Source organism: Lichtheimia ornata (assembly GCF_029851405.1).
Source record: "Lichtheimia ornata isolate CBS 291.66 chromosome Unknown scaffold00037, whole genome shotgun sequence".
Taxonomy (NCBI): Eukaryota; Fungi; Mucoromycota; class Mucoromycetes; order Mucorales; family Lichtheimiaceae; genus Lichtheimia; species Lichtheimia ornata.
In genome coordinates, this window is record NW_026695357.1 from 63635 (window position 1) to 84738 (window position 21104).

Sequence of the window (21104 nt, forward strand, 5' to 3'; positions counted from 1 at the left end):
ATAGAACTATCGCTGGATTTGTCAACATGAGAATAGAGATATGAGTTATACACCTTATTGAGAAGAACGGATCCGTTAACTTCCAGATATCGAGTTACCCATCTGATGGTTGATTTGGCACATCATGTTGATTACTTTTTTCCCTTGTACAACATGAAACCCGCTTGATATTAGATAGAATCAATTGCTGCAGTGTTCAGTGAATCACATGCGCTCTATGTACCCTTGACCTTTAATACCTAGTTATGATAGTTTATTATCATCTGATCACCCACGCTAATGAGGAGAGGGGGATAAGGGCAGGATCAGCTGCTATAAATGTGATCATATTCGAAGACTCAATGGGCATTTGTTTATTACTGTTATTCATGTATCACAACTAGATGTTCAAGAAAAGCTCAGTGTATCTGGGCAAGGGCCAAAACTTGTCTGCAACAGTCTTCTCCAAAGAGTCTGCTGCTTCACGAACGGCTTCCATGGTAGGAATGACTTGGTCACTAGCAAACTTAGCAAGTTCTTCAATTTCCATGATGGTAGTCATTTTGCTGGTCAAGGCCTCGAGTTCATCAGTGCGATCTTGCAAGTTGGTTACCACACTCGAGAGACCCTTCAAGATTCTGCTTTCAGGGTTGGCATCTAATCCCAAAGAGCTGACCTTGGATGCTGTATCAGCCAATTCACCGCGGTAAGAGTAGGCGGCAGGCAAAACTTGTTGAACAATCATGGTAATCAAAGTTTGGGCTTCGATCATGATATCCTTGCAGTATCTTTCCGTAAGAATGTGGAAACGAGAGTTCAACTCGGCACTAGAAAACACGCCCATACGTTGAAGCATGTCAGCATTCTTGCTAAGAAGTAGACGAGAGAAGGCTTCAGGACTTTTGGTAATGTTGGGAAGAGAACGCTTGGCAGCTTCTTGGGCCCATTCTTCAGAATAATTGTCTCCTTCAAAACGGATATTCTTAGTCTTCTTGATAAATTCGCGAATGACAGCAAGTTGGTCTTCAGTAGATGCTACAGGCTTGCTTCCCTTTTGAGCAATCAATGCTTCCTTGATTTCCAAGAGCGAAGATGCCACAGCCGAGTTGAGAAGCGATACTGGGAAAGACACCGATTGCTTAGATCCAACAGCACGGAATTCAAATTTGTTGCCAGTGAATGCAAAAGGAGAGGTTCGGTTGCGGTCCGTCAAATCACGAGCAATGCTTGGCAAAGTAGCCACCTTGAGATCCAATACTGTGCCCTTGACACGAACATGCTCAAGCTTAGTACCTGTAGCATCATAGTTGACGGGGCGTCCTTCCTCAATGGCGTTCAATACTTCATTCAATTGACTACCAAGGAATACGGAAATGATACCAGGGGGAGCCTCATGTGCACCAAGGCGGTGGTCGTTGGATGCAGATGCGATACCAGCACGAAGAAGATCACCGTGATCAAGAACAGCCTTCAATACGGCAACCAAGAAGATCAAGAAGCGGTAGTTGGTTTCTGGCTTAGAAGATGGATCAAGCAAGTTATCGCCTTGATCAGTGGACAAACTCCAGTTGCAATGCTTTCCGGAGCCATTGACACCACGGAAAGGCTTCTCGTGGAACAACACCTTGAGCTTGTGGCGATGTGCAACACGATGAAGTACATCCATTGTCAAAAGATTGTGATCGACAGCAAGCATAGCTTCTTCAAAGATAGGAGCGACTTCGAATTGAGCAGGGGCCACTTCATTATGACGAGTCTTGATAGGAACACCCAATTTGGCAAGTTCATGTTCACATTCACTAATGGCAGCCAAGACACGTGTAGGGATCTTGCCAAAATAATGATCTTCCAATTGTTGATGACGAGGAGGAAGACCACCAACAAGAGTACGACCAGTAATCTTGAGATCGGGACGCAAAGTGTAAAGACCACGGTCGATCAAGAAATATTCTTGCTCCGTTCCGAGAGTAGTAAATACTTGCTTGGTACGAGGATGGTCTGTAATTAAAATTAGTTATGTAACCCTTTTGAAATTTCCGATGCTTATATTTACCTTCATCAACTGCATCAATTAAGGAGAGTACATCAAGAGCTGCCTTGTTAACAACCTCAACTGATCGAAGCAACACAGACTTTTCGTCAAGAGCTTCTCCATTGTAAGAAATGAACACCGAAGGGATGTAAAGGATCGATGTGCCATGGGGACCATCTTGAATAAACATTGGGCTGGACGATATATAGATAATCAGCTTTCAATTACTAGAACAAATCATTCTATTTACATACCTCTTCGTATCCCAGACAGTATAACCACGTGCTTCAAACGTGGTTCGCATTCCACCTGAAGGGAAAGATGATGCATCCGGTTCTGATTGCAGTAACTGGGATCCAGAGAATGTTTCAAGAGCAGTGACCTAACAAGAGACTATTAAAACATGGATCATTAACAATATATACGCGAGTTTTTACCTCTTCAAATCCATTGATATAACTAGATTTCAATGTCAAAAATGAGTCATGCTTTTCGGCAGTGGAATCAGTGATTGGCTGGAACCAATGGGTGAAATGAGTAGCGCCACGCTCGATAGCCCACACTTTGACGGCGTGTGCGATAGCATCAGCAGTTTGTCTATCCAAGCTTTCATTGCCACGAAGTTGGTTCATGAAGCTCTATATACATATATCAGCATGGTCATTAGTAATCAAGTGATTTTCAAATAAGAGAGTCAGGCAACAACTAACCTTGAACACAGGCTTTGGGAGCATTTTTGACATTTCGTTGAGAGAGAACACGTTCTTGCCATAAACTTCAGTGATCGGCTGGACCTTTCCATTGCGATCAGATAGCTGAATACTGCGAGGTGCCTTGGTAAGGCTCTCAACAACTGTAGAGATTCTTGCTTGATGTGTCATGCGTGTAGGTGATCGCGAAAGAAGCAGGTGGTGGGCGACAAACAGCGGGGATGGTTAAGTATAAATCGCGAGGACCAATAGGATCGACTCGATTCGTAGATCTCTTATCACCGGCTTATCTTGCATTTTTTCCCATGACAATTTTATCGCCACATTATCAATTAGAAGTAAACTAACCCTGAAGTTGTATATGATGGTTGAAGACGATAGATGTATTAAGTTGACACTGTGGATTATAGGGTAGCAACAATTATTTTGCTATGTAGGATCAATTATTGAACTTGGCTTTGCGATAGAGTCGTTGAAATGTTTCATCATTGATAGAAAATGAGTCAATTGCCTCAGATCGCGGATATAGGTCAGGTTGAACATAGCCTTTCTTAGCGATCGCTGCTTCTTGCATAAGGGATTGTTGTTGATGTTCCACAGAATGGCTTGTAATACTGCTTATATCGTCAATATCTGTGTTGGCCGAAGATTCGAGCGATGAAGAAGATGACGAAGCCAGCGGTGGTGTATTATGCAGGCAATTATCATATATCATGAAAACTTGATGGAGGTCCTCAATTGAGATCAATAGCCGGTAATTCTAAAGTGATTTTGGTTAGCATTTGGCCAACAGTGTGACGAAACAATACCCCATCTTTCTTACCAAAATAGTAAGCAGTTGCTTTTCCATCAGGTTGATTTCTGCTATACTAAAACACCACATTGCATACTTGGCCCAATGCTTATTTTTTGGTGAGGCATCGTGAAGAGCCTTTGACGTAACTATGAGAGTGGCTAAAAAGATACGATGACAGGTGCAAGGCATGCCACGTGCTACACTTTGCAAGCGTCGTTGAAGTCGTTCCAAAAAAACCAACGCCGCAAACAATGTACCAGCTCGAACTGCTGAACGTTTCACAATGACGCTGATAAATGTGCGTAATGGTGGCGGCCACGCCTGAGATTGTTGTGTAGCTGAAGTCCCAGGATGGCAAGGAATTACACGAGCCGCTTGTTGGGAGACGTGAGCCAGTAAATCCGAATTGACTGGTCCATGTATCGCAGCTGCGAATTTTCCTTCAAAGTCCCCCATTACATGCAATAAAGAAAAAGAAAAGAAAGATGATGGCTCGCCATTGTTATTGTTTTGCGATCCCATACATTGAGAAAACAATGAAATCAAACAGTGTTTGATAGCAATTCAAGCATTCGAAGGAATAAACGATAGCTTATATCAGATCCTAGTCGTGAAATAGTAAACCACCGATAGCTCTAGCAAATAAAAGTCGGTGTCGTTCACTTGTTGTGTACATCTCATGTTTGACATCAAATAAAGCATAGTAAACTGAGCTGAAACAAATGACATTTTAACAAATTGGCCACTCGGGAATAATCATTAGCCATTATACGACGCATTTAAAAAGCGCAGTGATGAGAGAATTATGGCTTTCCATGTTTTATTATCGCATCGTTTAAGAGTCTATGTTGACATTGCTATTGACTACTATAGAAGATGTTATTTGCCTTCTCTTAATATATCACAATGATCTGCTTTTAGTGTGATGGTGGTAGCGAATATTGCTCATAGGTAGATGGATAGATAGTATTAGTAGTGAAGAGATTCATGATATAGCACATGTGTACATGCTTGGCCTTCAATAGCTTCTCGGTTGCATATACCATCCAACATCATAGCCAGAGATTGTACACGCGACATTATTGGACGACACGACTTGCATCTACAGCGCGTTTGCTCCGATGGCCAACATTTTACAACGCGGTACGCGATACATTTTCTTTCTTGCACAAACCCATTCCGAAAATAAATGGCACCTCACTCTCGACACGAAGAATACCAATACCTTGAGCTCATTGAGCGAATCTTGGAACAAGGCGAGCATCGTGCTGATCGAACAGGCACAGGCACCTTGGCAATCTTTGCACCACCCCAGTTACGGTTTTCATTACGAGACGACGTATTTCCTTTATTGACAACCAAACGCGTGTTTTTCCGTGGTGTGCTCGAGGAGTTGCTTTGGTTCATCAAGGGAGACACCAATTCAAATCACCTGAGTGAACGTAAAGTCAAAATATGGGATGGCAACGGATCTCGTGAATATCTCGACAAGCTCGGCTTCGCTGACCGCAAGCAAGGAGACCTTGGACCTGTTTATGGCTTTCAATGGCGTCATTTTGGAGCACAATACGTTGATTGTGATACCGACTATACCAATCAAGGCATTGATCAGCTCCAGGAGGTGATTGACAAGATCAAGAATAACCCTACTGACAGGCGAATCATCCTTTCAGCATGGAATCCAAAAGGTACAAAATGAGGATGACTTTTATGAATAAGTGCTAATAGTTAATCTTCAAAGACATTCCACAAATGGCTTTACCTCCTTGCCATGCGTTTTGTCAGTTCTATGTGTCAAATCCGAAGAATGGAAAAGGACGACTCTCCTGTGCTATGTATCAAAGATCATGCGATATGGGTCTTGGAGTTCCATTCAACATTGCGTCTTATGCGCTCTTGACAAGGATGATTGCTCACGTCACGGATCTAGAACCTGGTGAATTCATTCACGTGATGGGAGACACGCACGTATACGTTGACCATGTCGATGCTTTAAAGCAACAGCTTCAACGAGAACCACGCCCATTTCCTAAACTCAAAATTGCACGCAAGATTGACTCCATTGACGATTTCAGAGTCGATGATTTCGAAGTACTAGACTATCATCCTCATGGCAAAATTGATATGAACATGTCAGTATAAAAATATCATTCATCGTCTCATCATCATTTGCATCGAACAAGATATTTTCGAAGGTCTTTTTGTTGGTTCTGCGAAGATATCCATCTTGTTTTAGAATAGTACATATGGTTGTAGTGTTGCATAATAAATTGAATATTGATAAAAACGTCAATCAGCTGTTGATGTTACGAGGGAATCACTAGGTGCGCGTCATTTTTCGACATCGGAGGCGCGACATTCCTTTAGTAGTTTAGCATCCAAAATATTGATATCAGCTTATGTTCCTTCGATAACCAATTGCATCCCGACATAAAAGCATTCATACAAGACAAAAGAAAAGTAAACATGTGACTTAGAAAGATTGTCAACTTTACATACCATATCTTGTGGTCATAACAAAAATGCATGAGAGATCAAGCACCCATGAACGTTCATCCACGAAACATCCCGTATCACAGAAATTGCTACTACTGTGGACGTCTACGTGGAAGACAATAATCATCGCTGCAATGAATTTTTGATCGCTAAGGGACGTCGACCTGTGTCTCATTTACCAAAGGCCAAGGAAATGGTCAATCGCTCTGCTGTCATCGTTGATGATGATGTAGATGTCTAGATGATGGGTTGCATTGTAAGTCTCAAAGAGGATGCGATGAAATACTGATACCAGTAACCTTAGAGGGACAAAGAATACACGCCATTTTGGATGATGGTGCCACATTCTCTTCCGTTAGTAGCAAATTTTGCCAAATCACAGAAATAAGGATCATACCGGTTCATGGATATATACAACTAGGAGCGATGCAATCAAAAATAAAGCGTATTGGTATCACTGAGCCATTCGATATCTGGTATAATGGTCGCAACATTCAACACCCGTTTGAAGTAATGGACTTTAACGTAACAAAAAAGCTAGCATTGGTTGACAACAAGCAGGATTTTCAAGGAGGCTACTGGCAGTGACGGAGTAGTGGATGATTGTCATTGCATGTTGGTTGGCCTTCACTTTTGCATGTGGATGAGAGCAGATGACCCAATAACACATTTCGCAAATGGTGGCATCTTAAGAAAATGTAGCTTTTATTCTCCCGTCATCTATTAATCCGTTTAGGATATACGTTGTCATGCAGTGTAAGAGGAATCGGACTGACGGCGAAGGTGAACAGGTTACACATGTTGTTGACAGGTTACACAAACAGATGGTGATGATAATCTTGGGCAATGTTAGTTCTTCATACACAAGCTATCGATTGATGAGAAAGCTATCCATGATGGCAGGGACAATTGCTTTATACACGCATACCATATTTGAGTATTTCTAGGTCCACATTGGATGCAGGATTACACATTGGATGTTCCAAGTTCAGGAGTTTGTTGGCTGCATAATACCAAGGCTGGTGTCACTTTTGCCAGAGATACATAACGAGGGACTAGTAGTTGATCCATACTGATCGAGGTATACATGTATGCATATCCACAAGAGTAGCTGCGCGGGGCTGGGTAGCTGTATCAAGGACGACGAGAGGCACTAAAAAGAGTCCATCCCACCTTTCTCCACTCCCATTTTACACATTCAAGGTGAGACACACTCCATTGACGAAGTACAGCGCATTAACTCCTGTCATGCTCTTTAATGCAAGACCTAGATGGGTGAACGGGTGGTCAATGGCGTCCCTTTCAACTACAACAAGCACGCGCGCAATCTACCCATGTTTCAAACTTCCAATCCCGTACAACAGGTACGGTCAATCGCTGCAGCGCTTTTACTGTTCAGGTTTGACATTGTGGTGCTGAAGCTCGTGTGTAGATTGCTGTTCTCTCGTTTACAAGATCTAATGGAGGCGTCGCGTGTATTCATTCCCAAGTTGTCCACAACAACACTTCTTTACACTGCCTCTTTTGGGTATGTTGGCAAGAAAATGCGTTTAGATTGGTTTTCCTTGGTATCTCACATTGTGTTCATGGTAGATCGACTTGTTGGATGATGGTACCTGTGGACAGTAACAAGATATTGATCTCAAAGCAAGAACGCTGTACGTTGGTTCAATGGTATGTATGGTGTTGGATCTACAATGCAGGACCACTTAATTAACGAGCCTTACAATGAAGCAGCAGCAGCACATACTGGATCGGATGGATACAAGGTTATTTGCAAGCAACGATGGAATGGTATTGGGAACACCTCAAGGTAAAGTGATCATTTAGGATTTGTCACTTCAAGTGCACTGATGAAAGAAATAGGCTCTCGTTCGGCGATTACTATTATCACGGCTGCACGTCAAGGGATGGAGTGTACTGTCTAGGGGGGAAGGCCATGTTGTGGTACGCGGATATTACGTTGGGCTCACGGTGCGACTTCGGTTTAAAAATGCACCCTCTGACCTTTCGTGGAGAACAAAGTATATGCTTCCCATCATTGCACGGCTATACTTTACTCGACTTGAAGACGATGGGTTGTCTTCTTGGCAACATGGCTGGACCCACGGCTAGTGGTGTTAAAGTCGGCTGGGGAGGGACTTCATGTCACCGTTAAAACCGGTGTTTTGACGCCACGTTCCTACGGGAGGCTAGAAGGCAGTACGGATACTACATTCCTTGGCAGTGCGCTTTTATTATTGCTATTATTGCCGGCGGCAAGATTCATTGGTATGTATAGCATTGGATCTACAATACAAGTGCTCTGGATTAACGAGCTTTTACAATGGAATAGCAGCGGCATCATGATATGGTTGGCATGGAGATATGGATGGCATGGAGATACGGTTCTTATTTGAAGGAAGGATGTTATTGTGAGGCATCACAAGGTAAGAGTATCCATTATGGGGTGTGGCGCATGCAAGTGCACTTACGATGGAAGATGTGCAACGACAGGATCAAGAAGGCTTTTCTTCGGCTATGTCACTGGCACGTCAAGGATGTTATTGTACTGTGTGCTGTCTTGGGGAAACCATGCTGCCCTTACCACCTCTTGTGGAAACATGTGCTCACGGTGCTATGGCAAGACCAATTTAAATACGCATCCTCTGTTCGCAGTTGCAACATGCGGATCCACGGCTCAGGTGGTGTCAAAGTCGGCTGGTGAGGGGCTCAGGTCACCGTTAAATCCGGTGTTTTGGCATCATGCTTCCTTCGGGAAGGGGCTAGTAGGCAGTACAGGTACCTTGGCATTCTTTGCATTGTGGCTTTATTTATTGCAATTATTGCTGGAGGCAAAATTCATTGGTATGTACAGCATTGGATCTACAATACAAGTGCTATCAATTAACGAGCTTTACAATGGAATAGCAGCGGCATGATATGGATGGCATGGAGATATGGTTGGCATGGAGATACGGCTCTTATTTGGAGGAAGAATGCTATTGAGAAGCATCACAAGGTAAGAGTATCCATTATGGGATGTGTCGCATGCAAGTGCACTTACAATGGAAGGTGTGTGATGGTAGGATCAAGAAGGCTTTTGCTCTGCTAGATCACGTGGGCACGTCAAGGATGCTATTGTACTGCGTGCTGTCTTGGGGAGACCATGTTGCCCTTACCACCTCTTGTGGAAACATGTGCTCATGGTGCTATGGCAAGACCAATTTAAATACGCATCCTCTGTTCGCAGTTGCAACATGCGGATCCACGGCTCAGGTGGTGTCAAAGTCGGCTGGTGAGGGGCTCATGTCACCGTTAAATCCGGTGTTTTGGCACTATGCTTCCTTCGGGAAGGGGCTAGTAGACAGTACAGGTACCTTGGCATTCTTTGGCATTGCGCCTTTCTTATTACTATGCTTTGTGGTTGCATCCTGATTGTGAGAGATTCATGTACGTATCATTCCAAAGTCTTTGAGATGGAAGTATTATTCTTGCTGACATGTGTCTTTCTAGGTGGATCATCTTGCATTGAAGTCCCCAGGATTACAGTTATCATTGCTAAGTGTTGTTTTACATGTTTGGAGAATTGTTTACGGTGCATCTATTATAGGTGAACCATGTTAGGATCAAGCAGCATCGTCTTTGGCATCTTTCGGTATCAGCAGGCCTTATTACATCGTTCGATAGTTCTCGTTACCAAGTATTAAAAATTCCTTTTGTGTGAATCCGCAGCAACTTCTATTATCTTATGGTTGTGGATGTCAAGGATACCGTTTCCATGGTTTTGGAAATCAGCTACCTACAAGTCGTCTCTGCATCGGTGGATCTTCGAAGCAATGTTTTTATTGGTGCCATGGCGGATCTCATTCTCCTCAAGTACTTGTATGGATACCTTGGACGTTCTCTCGGCAAGTCAATATTCTCGCATATGCTATTTCATCAAGACCGGATTTATTTGTTGCAGTGCATGATGTGTCTCTCATGACGCCTACCCAAGAAGGTCGCTTGATGGCAGCTACTACTGATATGGCGGATGTTTATTTGCTATGGGTAGAACGGGATGGTGCTTTGCTCTTTTGTGTAAAGCATCGTTGGCAGCTATGATTCATATGCGACAGTGTGGTCAGCCCTATCATGGCCCTATCAATTGCATTTGAGGATTACTGCCTTAGCCGTTGGAAGTCAGACTGTCACTCGGTGTCCTTGTGGTAGATATGGGATCATGTATTGCTTTTTGCTCTTATGGGTTGGCCTCTGTGGGGCATGGGATGGCTATTTTGTCCTTTTATCAGACCGAACATGTTGGCTCGAGCAGCACCTTTATTAGACGATGCCATAGAAGACGCAATGGCATCCCCCGTTATCCGGCGTGGTGCACCGTAGGGGTGAGGATGACGGTTTTAAGATAAGTTTATTCAAATGGCTACGAATTGAGCACGCGCTGATATCAGCTTTTTGCCCTAGCCCGATCCAGCAAGTCAAGAGTACTGAAAACCTGATATGCGTCAGGAAAAAAGGGAGAAGTACCGGATGGTTAAAAGAGATGGAGGTAAAACTACTAAGGGTAGATGTATAGGATCAATAGAAAAAAGGGTAGGGTAGAAAGGTAACACATACAAGGTGGGAGTATGGTGGGTAAGTTCAGAAGTGGGAAGAGTAAACAATCATAAGATGGGGCGAGAAAAGGGGAAGACAAAGAAATAAAGAAAAAATAATAAAAGGGATCTAGCGAGAGGCAGTTTGAGATGAATCAGAAGGAGATGGTATGGCAGTAGACTCTTGTGATAACCATTGTACCAAGCGATGACCAGGGGGATCTTCTGAGTATATGGACTGAGGCTCATACTCAGGGTGTTGTATGTTTTCAAGATCGTCTAGAATGAGACAGACTGCTGGCCAAATCGAGCACCAATAATGTCGTGTATTGCTGCGACGAGGACGAGTTTTTGGGAGACGATTTAAAATCCACGAAAGAGGGTCCTCAATGTGATTGGATATCTTAAGCCTTGCATGCATGTTAAGGCAATGGATAAGATGGTTTCGTACAGTGCCCTTTTGTTCACGGCATCTTGGACATGGTTTGGGTTTTCCACCTGGTAGCCAACCAATGCGCCATCGAACGCACCTGCTTCTTTCATTGATTGACATGGGAAGCCATAGGATGGGATCAATCCCATTAAATGGTCTGCATGCGTTGAGTAGCTTAGTACCGCGTCTAGCCTTGTATATCTGAAGTCGATTGTGGAGGAATGTGCGAATTGCTCCTTTCATTTGGTTGCGATTGGTGTTTGATCGAGGTGATGGTAGTGAGGATGACGGCAAAGCCTTCGCGTGGCCATCCTTGTCAGTACATGGGTTTCCATGGAAGCTAATTTGCCACCTTTATCTATTTATTACAAGACATCATCACTAGCTGCGTTCTAATAGCTATCTTTTGAAGTGAGACACCTAATAGCCTAGAAATCATGATGCAGAAACTTAGATCGCATGCGAAGTAATATCGCTGAATAAAGACTTCCTTTCAATTGATAAATGTTTAAGGTTACTCTTGAAGGTGATACTAAATGATGCCTTTGAAAATGACGACATGAATGGATATCCTCATTTCTCGATACAGTTGCATGAGTGATCAACATACACCAAGATTGTGGATGAGTTGTTTATTGTTCACATGCCGTTTACATGGTTCATGGAGGTAAGAGTAATCAAATCATGTGGACTGCAAGCAAGCTACTAAAGGCCTCTTTTCAACATTGGTGGTTGCTACACACAACAGCATGATCGATCTCCAAGTCAACGAACAACTAGTATCGTTCAACAATTTGTCATTACAAATACATGTCATGTATCCGTCATTGCTAATGTCAAAAAGGTACGGGGCAGGAGAGCGTGTGTACTACTATAAGCAGCATACCAAAGAATGGCATCAATGGATATCGTTCACAGAGCTGATGTGTAACGCATGCCATCGGAAAGGTAGCATGGCGAGGGCGTCTATCAAATGAACATCCCCGTCATTCATGCGAAATTATCATGTCACGCATTGTGCACGACGATTCTAAGAATTTGCAGATAACCTTAATGGTGCAATTGATAAAAAGCATTCCAAGTGTCCGCTATACAATCTTTGCCAATAGCAATCAGCATACGGCTAGCGTTCCCTAAAATACACGACAGTCAATCAATAAACACACAGACATAGCGGATATCTTTATTACTTCAAAGAGAGTGACATGTCATTTAACGAAATTTACGAGCGAAGCCTGGTCGTTTGTTTCCTCTCATGCAGAAGTGTGAAAACAAGATTCAAACAAAGCTGAGGAGTGTGTGTGTGTGTTACCTCGACCTTTATTCATCTTCTCCGTATACATGACAAACGAACGATATGCGTCATCTCTCGAGAATATCCAAATTTGCAGAATCTGCTTAGAGAAAGAGGACGTCTCCAATCTCATTGCTCCATGCAAGTGTAAAGGTTCAATGTAATACATGTCAAGTACGTGTTGAGTCTTGCAAGGAAGCTAATCGTATTGAAGCAAATATGTACACCCACAGTGCATTGCTTCTTGGCGACAGTCGCTTTCACGCCGTGGACGAAAACAAGAGCTATATCACTGCATGTTGTGTAGACAACGGCTACACGTGCGTCATAGGCGCAAATGGGTGAGCTTATTTAGTCACAAAGGTAAATGTGAACAGCGTATTCTTTGCATATAACTCATAGGCGGTTTCTTGTTGCTCTCTTTACGTAGCTATCCGAGTCCTGCTTACGATCTTCCTCATATTTATCATCCTCATCCCAGCAGGTAATGAAAATGAAATTCTAGTGCGATGTATATTGTTTACATGTACATATCCAGGCACATTGATGAAGATACTTATTCACCTATCGATGCAACTCACCAACTATCCTGGAGGAGTGTACGAAATATGGATGTCAGGATCCTTCACCAATCTTATCAAGTACTCGACGCAGAATTCAATACGCCAACCTTTTTCATACGCACAACAAGTGGTTCTTGGAACGCACAAAGTCATTTATGCCCCATTTCCTGTGTGCTATCGATCGTCTGGTTACTCTGAAACCCATTCTCTTGTCTCCAGCCAGCTACTCTATTATATGTTATTCCCCTTTGCTGATGAAAGGATATGGCATTTCCTCTTATGTCGACTTGAGCATCTTCATTTGGGTTTCTTTTTGGTTGGCAGTGTCAACAACATATGCTTCACCTACAAGATTCTAAGCGACATGTTTGACATTATCCTCACTGCCCAGCAGCAACCACAAGCGGACGAACGAGAACGAGATTTACGAGGAGCACTCATGCAACGTGCTGCAAAGTTGACAAAAGGGCTTCTTTTAACATATTGTTGCACGCTAGTGATCCTCTTTTGGGCTCATTTCAATCTATTTGCTTTCCAAGTTGATACAAAGGGCGATTCGGATATTTACAGCACTCGTCAATTTTTGGTTGAACTCCCTCTCTGGAGTTTCCGTTGGGTGACTCTTGGCATTGCAATTCTCGACTTTGCAGTACGTAATATCTACGGCTCGTTATCCAATGTCATTGACTGCATTGATGAAGAAGAAATTGTCTCATTGGCAGAAGAATAGTGATACCCAAATCGTAAACGTAATAAATACAGTAGTACAGAGCATACACATGAATTTATTGGGTCTCAGCTGCCTGAGGTTCAGCAGCAGGTCTGCCAAACTCTTGAGTGACAGGTTCAGTGATAGGTGCTTCTTCCTTAGGCTCAAGGATGGTAATGATATCGGGCAAAGGAGCCTTGGGGCCTTGGCGACCTGATGGGTCATTGTCGAGCATAATCTTGACCTTGATACCAAGAACACCCTGACGCAACAAGACGTGACGAACAGCGGTGGTGATAAAATCGCGAGTAGGTTGACCAGAGTGGATCATGAAACCATCACCAAACTTCATAGCCTTTGCACGAGCAGCACGAAGTTTACCAGAAACAACAACTTCACAACCTTTAGCACCTGATTCCATGACAAAACGAACGACACCATAGCAAGCACGACGAACAGCCAAGCCGTTCAACAACTTGTACTTTACGGATTCAGCTTGAGCAATGGCACACAAGCCACGGTTTTGGACACGCTCAGCATAAAGCTCAACAGTGTTCTCGGCAAAGCGGAAACGCTTCTGAACAAGAGTGGTCAATTCGCGAATACGACGTCCCTTCTCGCCCAAAACGTTCTGGGTATGGGTTGCACGAATAATGATTCTGGTGGTGGGCGTGATAAGTTTAGTTCGAGTGCTGGTGCGTCTGTGGATATGGTTGATTTTACATACTCTGTACGTGCGGGTGTCACACGAACTTCGACACCAGCATAACCATCCTCAGCCAACTCACGGGTGAGGAACTCGTTAAGTTCAGCGTAGAATACACCGTCAGCGACCTGAATAATACAATATTTAGCATTGGGTGTATAATAGAGCTTGAAAATAGTGGGTTGATACTTACGAACTATAACGAACATGAAGGTCACATTTGCATAAAATAATGATCAATAATCCATTCATCCATCCGATCATCCATCCATCTATCGATTTATCCATCCAATGCTCTCATCATTCATTCTCGATGTACCTTTCTCTTCTTTGAGATTTGGGCGGCTTGCGATGCCATGTTTTATATGCTGAGGAAAAGGGGGGAAATCCAGAGCCATCACTCAATTGCCTGCCCAAATTGTCACTGGAGCACATGCGGCTTTTAAATTGACACGCCGAGCCACTGACGACTGGCGAGAGTTTGCTCTTGTTCTTTTCCCAACCAACCTGTCAAACTTAGAACGCGATGTAGGTCTCAGATGAACACAATGATGACATGTCAGCTTTGGTCGAAACCATCATGTAACCCATGAGCTTTATTCTTAGGGCTTCCTCGGCTTTAAAAGTTATCAATCCCAACTCGGATGTCGCTCGACGCGGTCAGGCTCTACAGCTCAACATCACTGCTGCCATTGGTCTTCAAGATGTATTACGGTCTAACCTTGGTCCACGAGGCACTATCAAAATGTATGTATATCATATCACACTATCATTATCCATCTTGGTGAGATTGCTCTCTCTACTGCGATAAATGACGCGTCTTGCCCTGGATATTTCAACAATTCCCGCTGACAGTAATTCATCATGTTAGGCTTGTCGATGGTGCTGGTGCCATTAAGCTTACAAAAGATGGCAAGGTCTTGTTAAATGAAATGGTAAAATAATTGTACATGGACATGTTGTCTTGCACGGGTCATCTAGTATTAACCACATGTTGCTCAGCAAATCCAACACCCAACTGCTGCCATGATCGCAAAGGCTGCTACCGCTCAAGATGAAATCACTGGTGATGGTACAACATCCATTGTTCTTTTGGTTGGTGAACTCTTGAAGCAAGCAGAACGTTATGTATCAGAAGGTCTCCATCCCCGAGTTGTTACTGAAGGTTACGATATTGCAAAGAAGGAAGCATTGAAGGTATGATATATAAAAAGAGGTTCGTAATGATTGTACTAAAAATCGATGTATCTAGTTCCTTGAAGGATTCAAGACGGTGAAGGAAGAAATTGATCGCGAGTTACTCGTATCGGTTGCTCGTACTTCATTGCGCACCAAAGTTCACCGAGCTTTGGCAGATACCTTGACTGAGGCTGTGGTTGACGCTGTCCTTGCTATTCAACGCGATAATGAACCCATTGATCTCCATATGGTGGAAATTATGAAGATGCAACATCGATCAGAGACGGAGTCAAGATTGGTGCGTGGCCTTGTCCTTGATCATGGAGCACGTCATCCCGATATGCCAAAGAAATTATCCGATGCATTCATTTTGACTCTTAATGTCAGTTTGGAATATGAAAAGAGGTAAGAGGGAAGATTGAACAATACTTTTGGATGCAAGTGCTGATTCTATGGTTATAAAAAAGTGAAATCAATTCTGGCTTTTTCTATTCTACTCCTGAACAACGTGAGAAGCTGGTTGAGAGTGAACGGAAGCACGTGGATGACAAGATCCGCAAAATTGTCGATTTCAAGAACACTGTATGCTCCGGTGAAAATGCAAACAAGGGCTTCGTTCTCATCAACCAAAAAGGCATCGACCCATTGTCTCTTGATATTCTTGCCAAGCACAACATCTTCGCATTGCGTCGTGCCAAGAGACGGAATATGGAGCGTTTACAACTTGCTTGTGGTGGTGTTGCACAGAATTCGGTGGAGGACTTGTCTGAGGATATTCTAGGCTATGCTGGTCACGTGTATGAACACGTGTTGGGCGAGGAAAAATACACGTTTGTTGAAGATGTCAAGGATCCTTATAGTGTGACCATCTTGATCAAGGGCCCCAATCCACACACCATTGCCCAGATCAATGACGCTGTTCGTGATGGCCTTAGAGCTGTCAAGAATGCCATCGAAGACAAGTCGGTTATCGCTGGTGCTGGTGCATTCCAAGTTGCTTGCTCTCAGCATTTGCAGGAATTCAAGAAAACAGTCAAGGGTCGGGCAAAGATGGGTGTTCAAGCATTTGCAGATGCTTTGCTCGTTATTCCCAAGGTGCTTGCTCAAAACGCTGGTTTCGATGCACAAGACGTTATCGTTGCCTTGCAAGAAGAACAACAAGAGGGTCATATTGTAGGCATTGACATCAAAACTGGCGAGACTATGGATCCTAAATTGGAAGGTGTTTGGGACAACTACCGAGTGCAACGCCACATGCTTCATTCCGCGTACGTATATGATTAATGTTTAATTATGCAGTTGCTGACCAAGCTATATAGTTCCGTAATTGCCAGCAACCTTTTGCTTGTCGACGAAATGATGCGTGCCGGAAGAACATCTCTCAAGGGTCCTGATGCTATGGCTTAGAAAGGGGAAGAATAATCAAAATTACTGCTGTTAAAAAACAACCATCCACATTGTTGAACATAAAGAGCCGTCTTTCATTTGATTTCTGAAATTTATTTTTGTATGCAATCGTGAAATATACCTTCTAAAGCGGCTCCGTTGCTAGCTTCGTTCGTAAATCTCGATTTCTTGAACGCCTACCACTACATTCGGAGTAGTCCTACACATTGATGCCATCACGTTGTAATCTCGTAGCACTCATCTTTACAGAAGCCTGATATCCATGTTTACAATAAGACACTATCCCTTTAATGTACCACTGGAAATAATGTTCACTGCAGCCAATAATTAAGTTTAACAAAGAGCCTTTGTTCTTATTATGCATTCATTGTCAACTTGACCATTATGCTTGACGCTATCTTCCTGAACGATTGATGCATTCATTTCCAGACAGCTACTCTCATCAACCTTCGTACAATCTGTAAACCATGTACAGCCATCCATCCCCAACTCTATGTTTCGACACATTCTTGCACTTGTGCATGATATAGTTCGGATCCACTGCCCACATCCACTATCACAAGCATTGTTTTTTATTCAAGGCACTATCAGTAATATCATTCTCATCGCTTAGCCGAGCATCCCTAGCGTTATTCCAATTCTCATACAGGTGGCCGAGAATCACGTGGACAAGAATCACGTGGAATGCTGTGGTACCCGAAGCTTTTCCCTTTCCAGCCATTGGTCAAGCAGGATTCCACTTCCCGTTAATCGGTTTGGCAACTCTTATGGCAGAAATTCCTCACAAAGTCGTGTCGCCTACGTTTGAAAGACAAGCTCTCACAATCCTTGGCGCCAAAAATGAGCTCGATGCACCCGATTTTGACCCAGTAGACTATGTCAATCGTTTCTTTCCAAATGGTAAGTCAAAAAAAGTACGTGCCAGGTAACCATCACTAAAGCTACGCTGCAGAACATAGCATTGGTTCCATTGATACTGTGTTGGGCAAAATACACGACAAGATTCGAGCAACAAAGGTGGAAATAGAACGGCATACGACAACGCAATCGGATAGTGAGCATCAGGCAGCAGAAGAACTTGAACGAGCCAAGGGTGCTATCAAGGTTAGCAACAATAGGGTGATTAATTAGTTGTCAAGGCTGGGCTGATCAAGCTAGTTTTAGACCTTGTTTCAGAATATCCAAGATATCAAATGCAAGGCGTCTCACTCTGAAGCTATGGTGCAAGAGATCACGCAAGATGTCAAATCCTTAGACTATGCCAAACGACATTTGACGCACTCTGTCACAGCTCTCAAACGTCTCCAAATGCTAGGTAAGATAATGCAGCATACTTAATCAACAAATAGCATGCTAAAAACCCTTATAGTTACTGCCATTGATCAGCTCGAGTCAATGTCCCAAAGCAATCAATATGAAGGAAGCGCACAGCTGTTACAGGTACGTCGATTCGGTCGGCCGACATGTACGTTCATTAATGAAATTTGTTATACCCAGGCAGTTGTACAGCTTATGCAACATTTCAAGTCATACAAGTGTGTACCACAAATAGCATTGCTCTCGGAACGAATTACGGGCTTGCAAATGAGCCTTGAAAGAAAGATCCTCACTACATTTGAGCAAGGGTATATCTCATGTGCTACAAGTAGTATGGATTATCACTAACATTGCCCGATAGGTTTCAAAGCGATGGATCCTTATCAATTTCCTCCAACATGTTACATGATGCATGCAAAGTAGCGTCCGCACTCGGGGAGAACACAAAGTATGCGTGTCAAATGGGAATTGAGAATGGTGCTAATGGTTGTGTCTAGGGAAAAGGCCATTAAAATCTATGTTGATTCCCAGTTGAAGCCTTATCGACAGATTTTTGGAGTCAACGAAGAGGTATGTTATGAAAGTATAAGCTATTCCCCCTTTAACAACTGCCTACAGGTGTCTCAGCTGGATAACATTTCAAGGCGATATGCATGGTTAAAACGCCTATTGAAATCATGTGATGAAAATCATGCAGAGATCTTTCCTCGTTCTTGGTGTATCACAGGAAGGCTATGTGAGCAATTTTGCGACTTGACAAGGTAAGACAACCAATGACCAGTGGTAGCGTGACGTTCTAAACCGTTTTATTCGTATAGAACGGACCTGGGACGTGTATTGGGAAACACACAACCATTGGATGTGAAGGAATTTCTAAAGGCACTGCAGCTTACGATTGAATTTGAAGGCCAATTATCAAAGCGTTATGAGAAAATGGTACTTATTGCCTCTTATACATGGGAAACTTGTATTGATTGTATTATAGAACAAGTATGAAAACCTGGATAAGCAAATGCGTTTTGAAAAGAGGATATCTTCATGCTTTATTCCTCATCTTGACGTATACATCGATGCGCAGGACAGGTGAGATCAACGAGAATTATGCTTTATATCCACTGACACTTCGAACGTAGGACTTTGAATGAGATGATCAATTCATATGTCGACTCGGATCGCCGAACAGAGGATGAAAGCAACGTGATGGTACTCCCTTCAAGCACGGATCTGTTTTATTTCTATCGTGAGACTCTGGTGCAATGTGCAAGATTTTCTACGGGCGAAGCCTTTTGGAAACTTTCTCAATTGTTCTCGAAACATTTGAGATCTTACTGCAAGACTGTATTGATCGATGGAATCACACGGTGGGTTTTTAGAGGGATATCCGGCGACTTGATGACTCATTTGAAGCAGCGATAGGAATGCATCGAAGGATAGTCTACGGCGTATTAGCTTAGCATTGAACACCGCGGATTACTGCTGTATGACGACGTCACAGGTATAAATCATTGCTGATGGATCATAATGCGTAATCATTGCTAACGGGGGCGAAGTTAGAGGATAAGTTGAAGGAAACAATTGATGCTGAATTTCGGGACAAGGTCGATTTGCAAGATTCTCGAGAATCATTTATGGGGTATGTTCGGTCTGACATAGCAAAACAGGCATCAACTAATGAAGCTATAGTGCAGTGTCTTCTTGCATAGACTCAGCAGTTCAAGTCCTACAACGCGCCTGTGACAATTACCTCCAACAGATGATTAGATTATCTTGGTCCTCCTTGGACACGGTTGGCGATCAATCCGAATACGTCACATATATACTGGATGCTATCAAAGAATCTGCTACTACAGTAGGCCACACCATTGCCAACAAGCGCTATTTCCGAACATTCTGCGATCGCTTTGTTGAGTAAGTTATGGTTCAGATGGATATATTACTGCAAAATCCTTATGTCATGATCATAGCGCTTTTCTGTCAAATTTCCTGGTACACGTTTTCCGATGCAAACCAGTATCAGAAATTGGAGCTGAACAAGTATGAGATATCTTTAACATGTCGCCTACAAATAACTCACAATGGCATTTCCTTCCTTGTTTGGATGACAGCTTCTCTTGGATACCCACGCTATCAAAACACTCTTGATGGAGCTCCCCTTGTCAGCATCGGATGGTCCTACAACTGTACCAACCTCGTGAGTTTTTCAAAGCCAATGACTGTATACCTTTTATACTTACACGAGGGAATCAGATATGGCAAGCTTGTTAGCAAAGGAGTGTCAAGGACCGAAACCGTATTGAAAACAATCATGACGCCACTTGATCCGCTCGAAGGCTTTGTGGAGAACTATATATTCCTAACAGGCGATAAGCATGTTGGCAATTATACACGCTTATTGGATCTTAAGGTATGAGCTGGAAAATGTGGGAGTTGGCAGTATTATTGTTGTTAACCAAGATGTATGAATGCGTAGGGTATCAAAAAATCAGAACAAGGGCCATTGATAGACGCTTTCCAACGTCGTGTCACAAGCTGCAAGGAAGAGCTTTCAGAAAACCCAAATCTATTACCCAATGTCGACTTGGTGGCACAAAATGGCTCCAATCTCTCCGGTGGTTTTACCTTATCAACCATAGCGAGCTCTGCATCCAACTTTAATCAAAATGCCCTACCACCTTTTGTTCGCACATCGCAGGCAACATCCGGTCATACCCCACCTGGATCTCCAAACGTAGATGGAAATGGATCAGGAGCCAGGACCGCTGGTCGTTTGAACGAGAATTTCAGAAAATTAGTGATGACAGGCATGGCATTTCGTAAAGATCTTCAAGAACGACGTGATCAACAAAAGCCATAGAATCAAACCATCGATCACTGTACTTGTTTCCTTGAATAAAAATTACCACAAT

The 21104-nt window shown here is 43.1% G+C and overlaps 10 protein-coding genes across 10 annotated transcripts; 6 read left to right on the forward strand and 4 right to left on the reverse strand.

Moving 5' to 3' along the window:
* Positions 1-379: 379 nt before the first annotated feature.
* On the reverse strand, positions 380-2892 carry O0I10_007537 (uncharacterized protein; the record flags this gene model as incomplete). Its single annotated transcript, XM_058487552.1, has 5 exons — positions 380-1977; positions 2033-2205; positions 2266-2393; positions 2449-2649; positions 2722-2892. 5 exons carry the CDS (start codon positions 2890-2892, stop codon positions 380-382), a joined length of 2271 nt encoding a protein of 756 aa, XP_058341603.1.
* Positions 2893-3160: 268 nt separating this feature from the next.
* O0I10_007538 (uncharacterized protein) lies at positions 3161-3973 on the reverse strand (the record flags this gene model as incomplete). Its single annotated transcript, XM_058487553.1, has 2 exons — positions 3161-3481; positions 3545-3973. The coding sequence occupies 2 exons, from the start codon at positions 3971-3973 to the stop codon at positions 3161-3163; spliced, it is 750 nt and encodes a 249-aa protein (XP_058341604.1).
* A 733-nt stretch (positions 3974-4706) lies between these two features.
* Positions 4707-5659, forward strand: O0I10_007539 (thymidylate synthase; the record flags this gene model as incomplete). Its single annotated transcript, XM_058487554.1, has 2 exons — positions 4707-5205; positions 5259-5659. 2 exons carry the CDS (start codon positions 4707-4709, stop codon positions 5657-5659), a joined length of 900 nt encoding a protein of 299 aa, XP_058341605.1.
* Positions 5660-7284: 1625 nt separating this feature from the next.
* On the forward strand, positions 7285-9294 carry O0I10_007540 (uncharacterized protein; the record flags this gene model as incomplete). Its single annotated transcript, XM_058487555.1, has 6 exons — positions 7285-7541; positions 7607-7687; positions 7748-7826; positions 8730-8860; positions 8924-9014; positions 9082-9294. 6 exons carry the CDS (start codon positions 7285-7287, stop codon positions 9292-9294), a joined length of 852 nt encoding a protein of 283 aa, XP_058341606.1.
* A 449-nt stretch (positions 9295-9743) lies between these two features.
* Positions 9744-10378, forward strand: O0I10_007541 (uncharacterized protein; the record flags this gene model as incomplete). Its single annotated transcript, XM_058487556.1, has 3 exons — positions 9744-9877; positions 10082-10192; positions 10288-10378. The coding sequence occupies 3 exons, from the start codon at positions 9744-9746 to the stop codon at positions 10376-10378; spliced, it is 336 nt and encodes a 111-aa protein (XP_058341607.1).
* Positions 10379-10720: 342 nt separating this feature from the next.
* Positions 10721-11143, reverse strand: O0I10_007542 (uncharacterized protein; the record flags this gene model as incomplete). Its single annotated transcript, XM_058487557.1, has 1 exon — positions 10721-11143. The coding sequence occupies one exon, from the start codon at positions 11141-11143 to the stop codon at positions 10721-10723; it is 423 nt and encodes a 140-aa protein (XP_058341608.1).
* Positions 11144-12613: 1470 nt separating this feature from the next.
* On the forward strand, positions 12614-13610 carry O0I10_007543 (uncharacterized protein; the record flags this gene model as incomplete). Its single annotated transcript, XM_058487558.1, has 3 exons — positions 12614-12680; positions 12748-12801; positions 12856-13610. The coding sequence occupies 3 exons, from the start codon at positions 12614-12616 to the stop codon at positions 13608-13610; spliced, it is 876 nt and encodes a 291-aa protein (XP_058341609.1).
* A 55-nt stretch (positions 13611-13665) lies between these two features.
* On the reverse strand, positions 13666-14653 carry O0I10_007544 (40S ribosomal protein; the record flags this gene model as incomplete). The annotated part of the gene is made up of 3 exons (XM_058487559.1): positions 13666-14248; positions 14317-14423; positions 14615-14653. The coding sequence occupies 3 exons, from the start codon at positions 14651-14653 to the stop codon at positions 13666-13668; spliced, it is 729 nt and encodes a 242-aa protein (XP_058341610.1).
* A 231-nt stretch (positions 14654-14884) lies between these two features.
* On the forward strand, positions 14885-16881 carry O0I10_007545 (T-complex protein 1, zeta subunit; the record flags this gene model as incomplete). The annotated part of the gene is made up of 6 exons (XM_058487560.1): positions 14885-15042; positions 15167-15230; positions 15298-15492; positions 15548-15879; positions 15942-16742; positions 16794-16881. The coding sequence occupies 6 exons, from the start codon at positions 14885-14887 to the stop codon at positions 16879-16881; spliced, it is 1638 nt and encodes a 545-aa protein (XP_058341611.1).
* A 767-nt stretch (positions 16882-17648) lies between these two features.
* On the forward strand, positions 17649-21052 carry O0I10_007546 (uncharacterized protein; the record flags this gene model as incomplete). The annotated part of the gene is made up of 18 exons (XM_058487561.1): positions 17649-17781; positions 17834-17985; positions 18046-18196; positions 18251-18321; positions 18379-18506; positions 18560-18646; positions 18696-18768; positions 18817-18959; positions 19017-19134; positions 19184-19281; positions 19332-19559; positions 19609-19693; positions 19749-19831; positions 19882-20106; positions 20163-20232; positions 20304-20389; positions 20446-20602; positions 20669-21052. The coding sequence occupies 18 exons, from the start codon at positions 17649-17651 to the stop codon at positions 21050-21052; spliced, it is 2472 nt and encodes an 823-aa protein (XP_058341612.1).
* Positions 21053-21104: the final 52 nt, after the last annotated feature.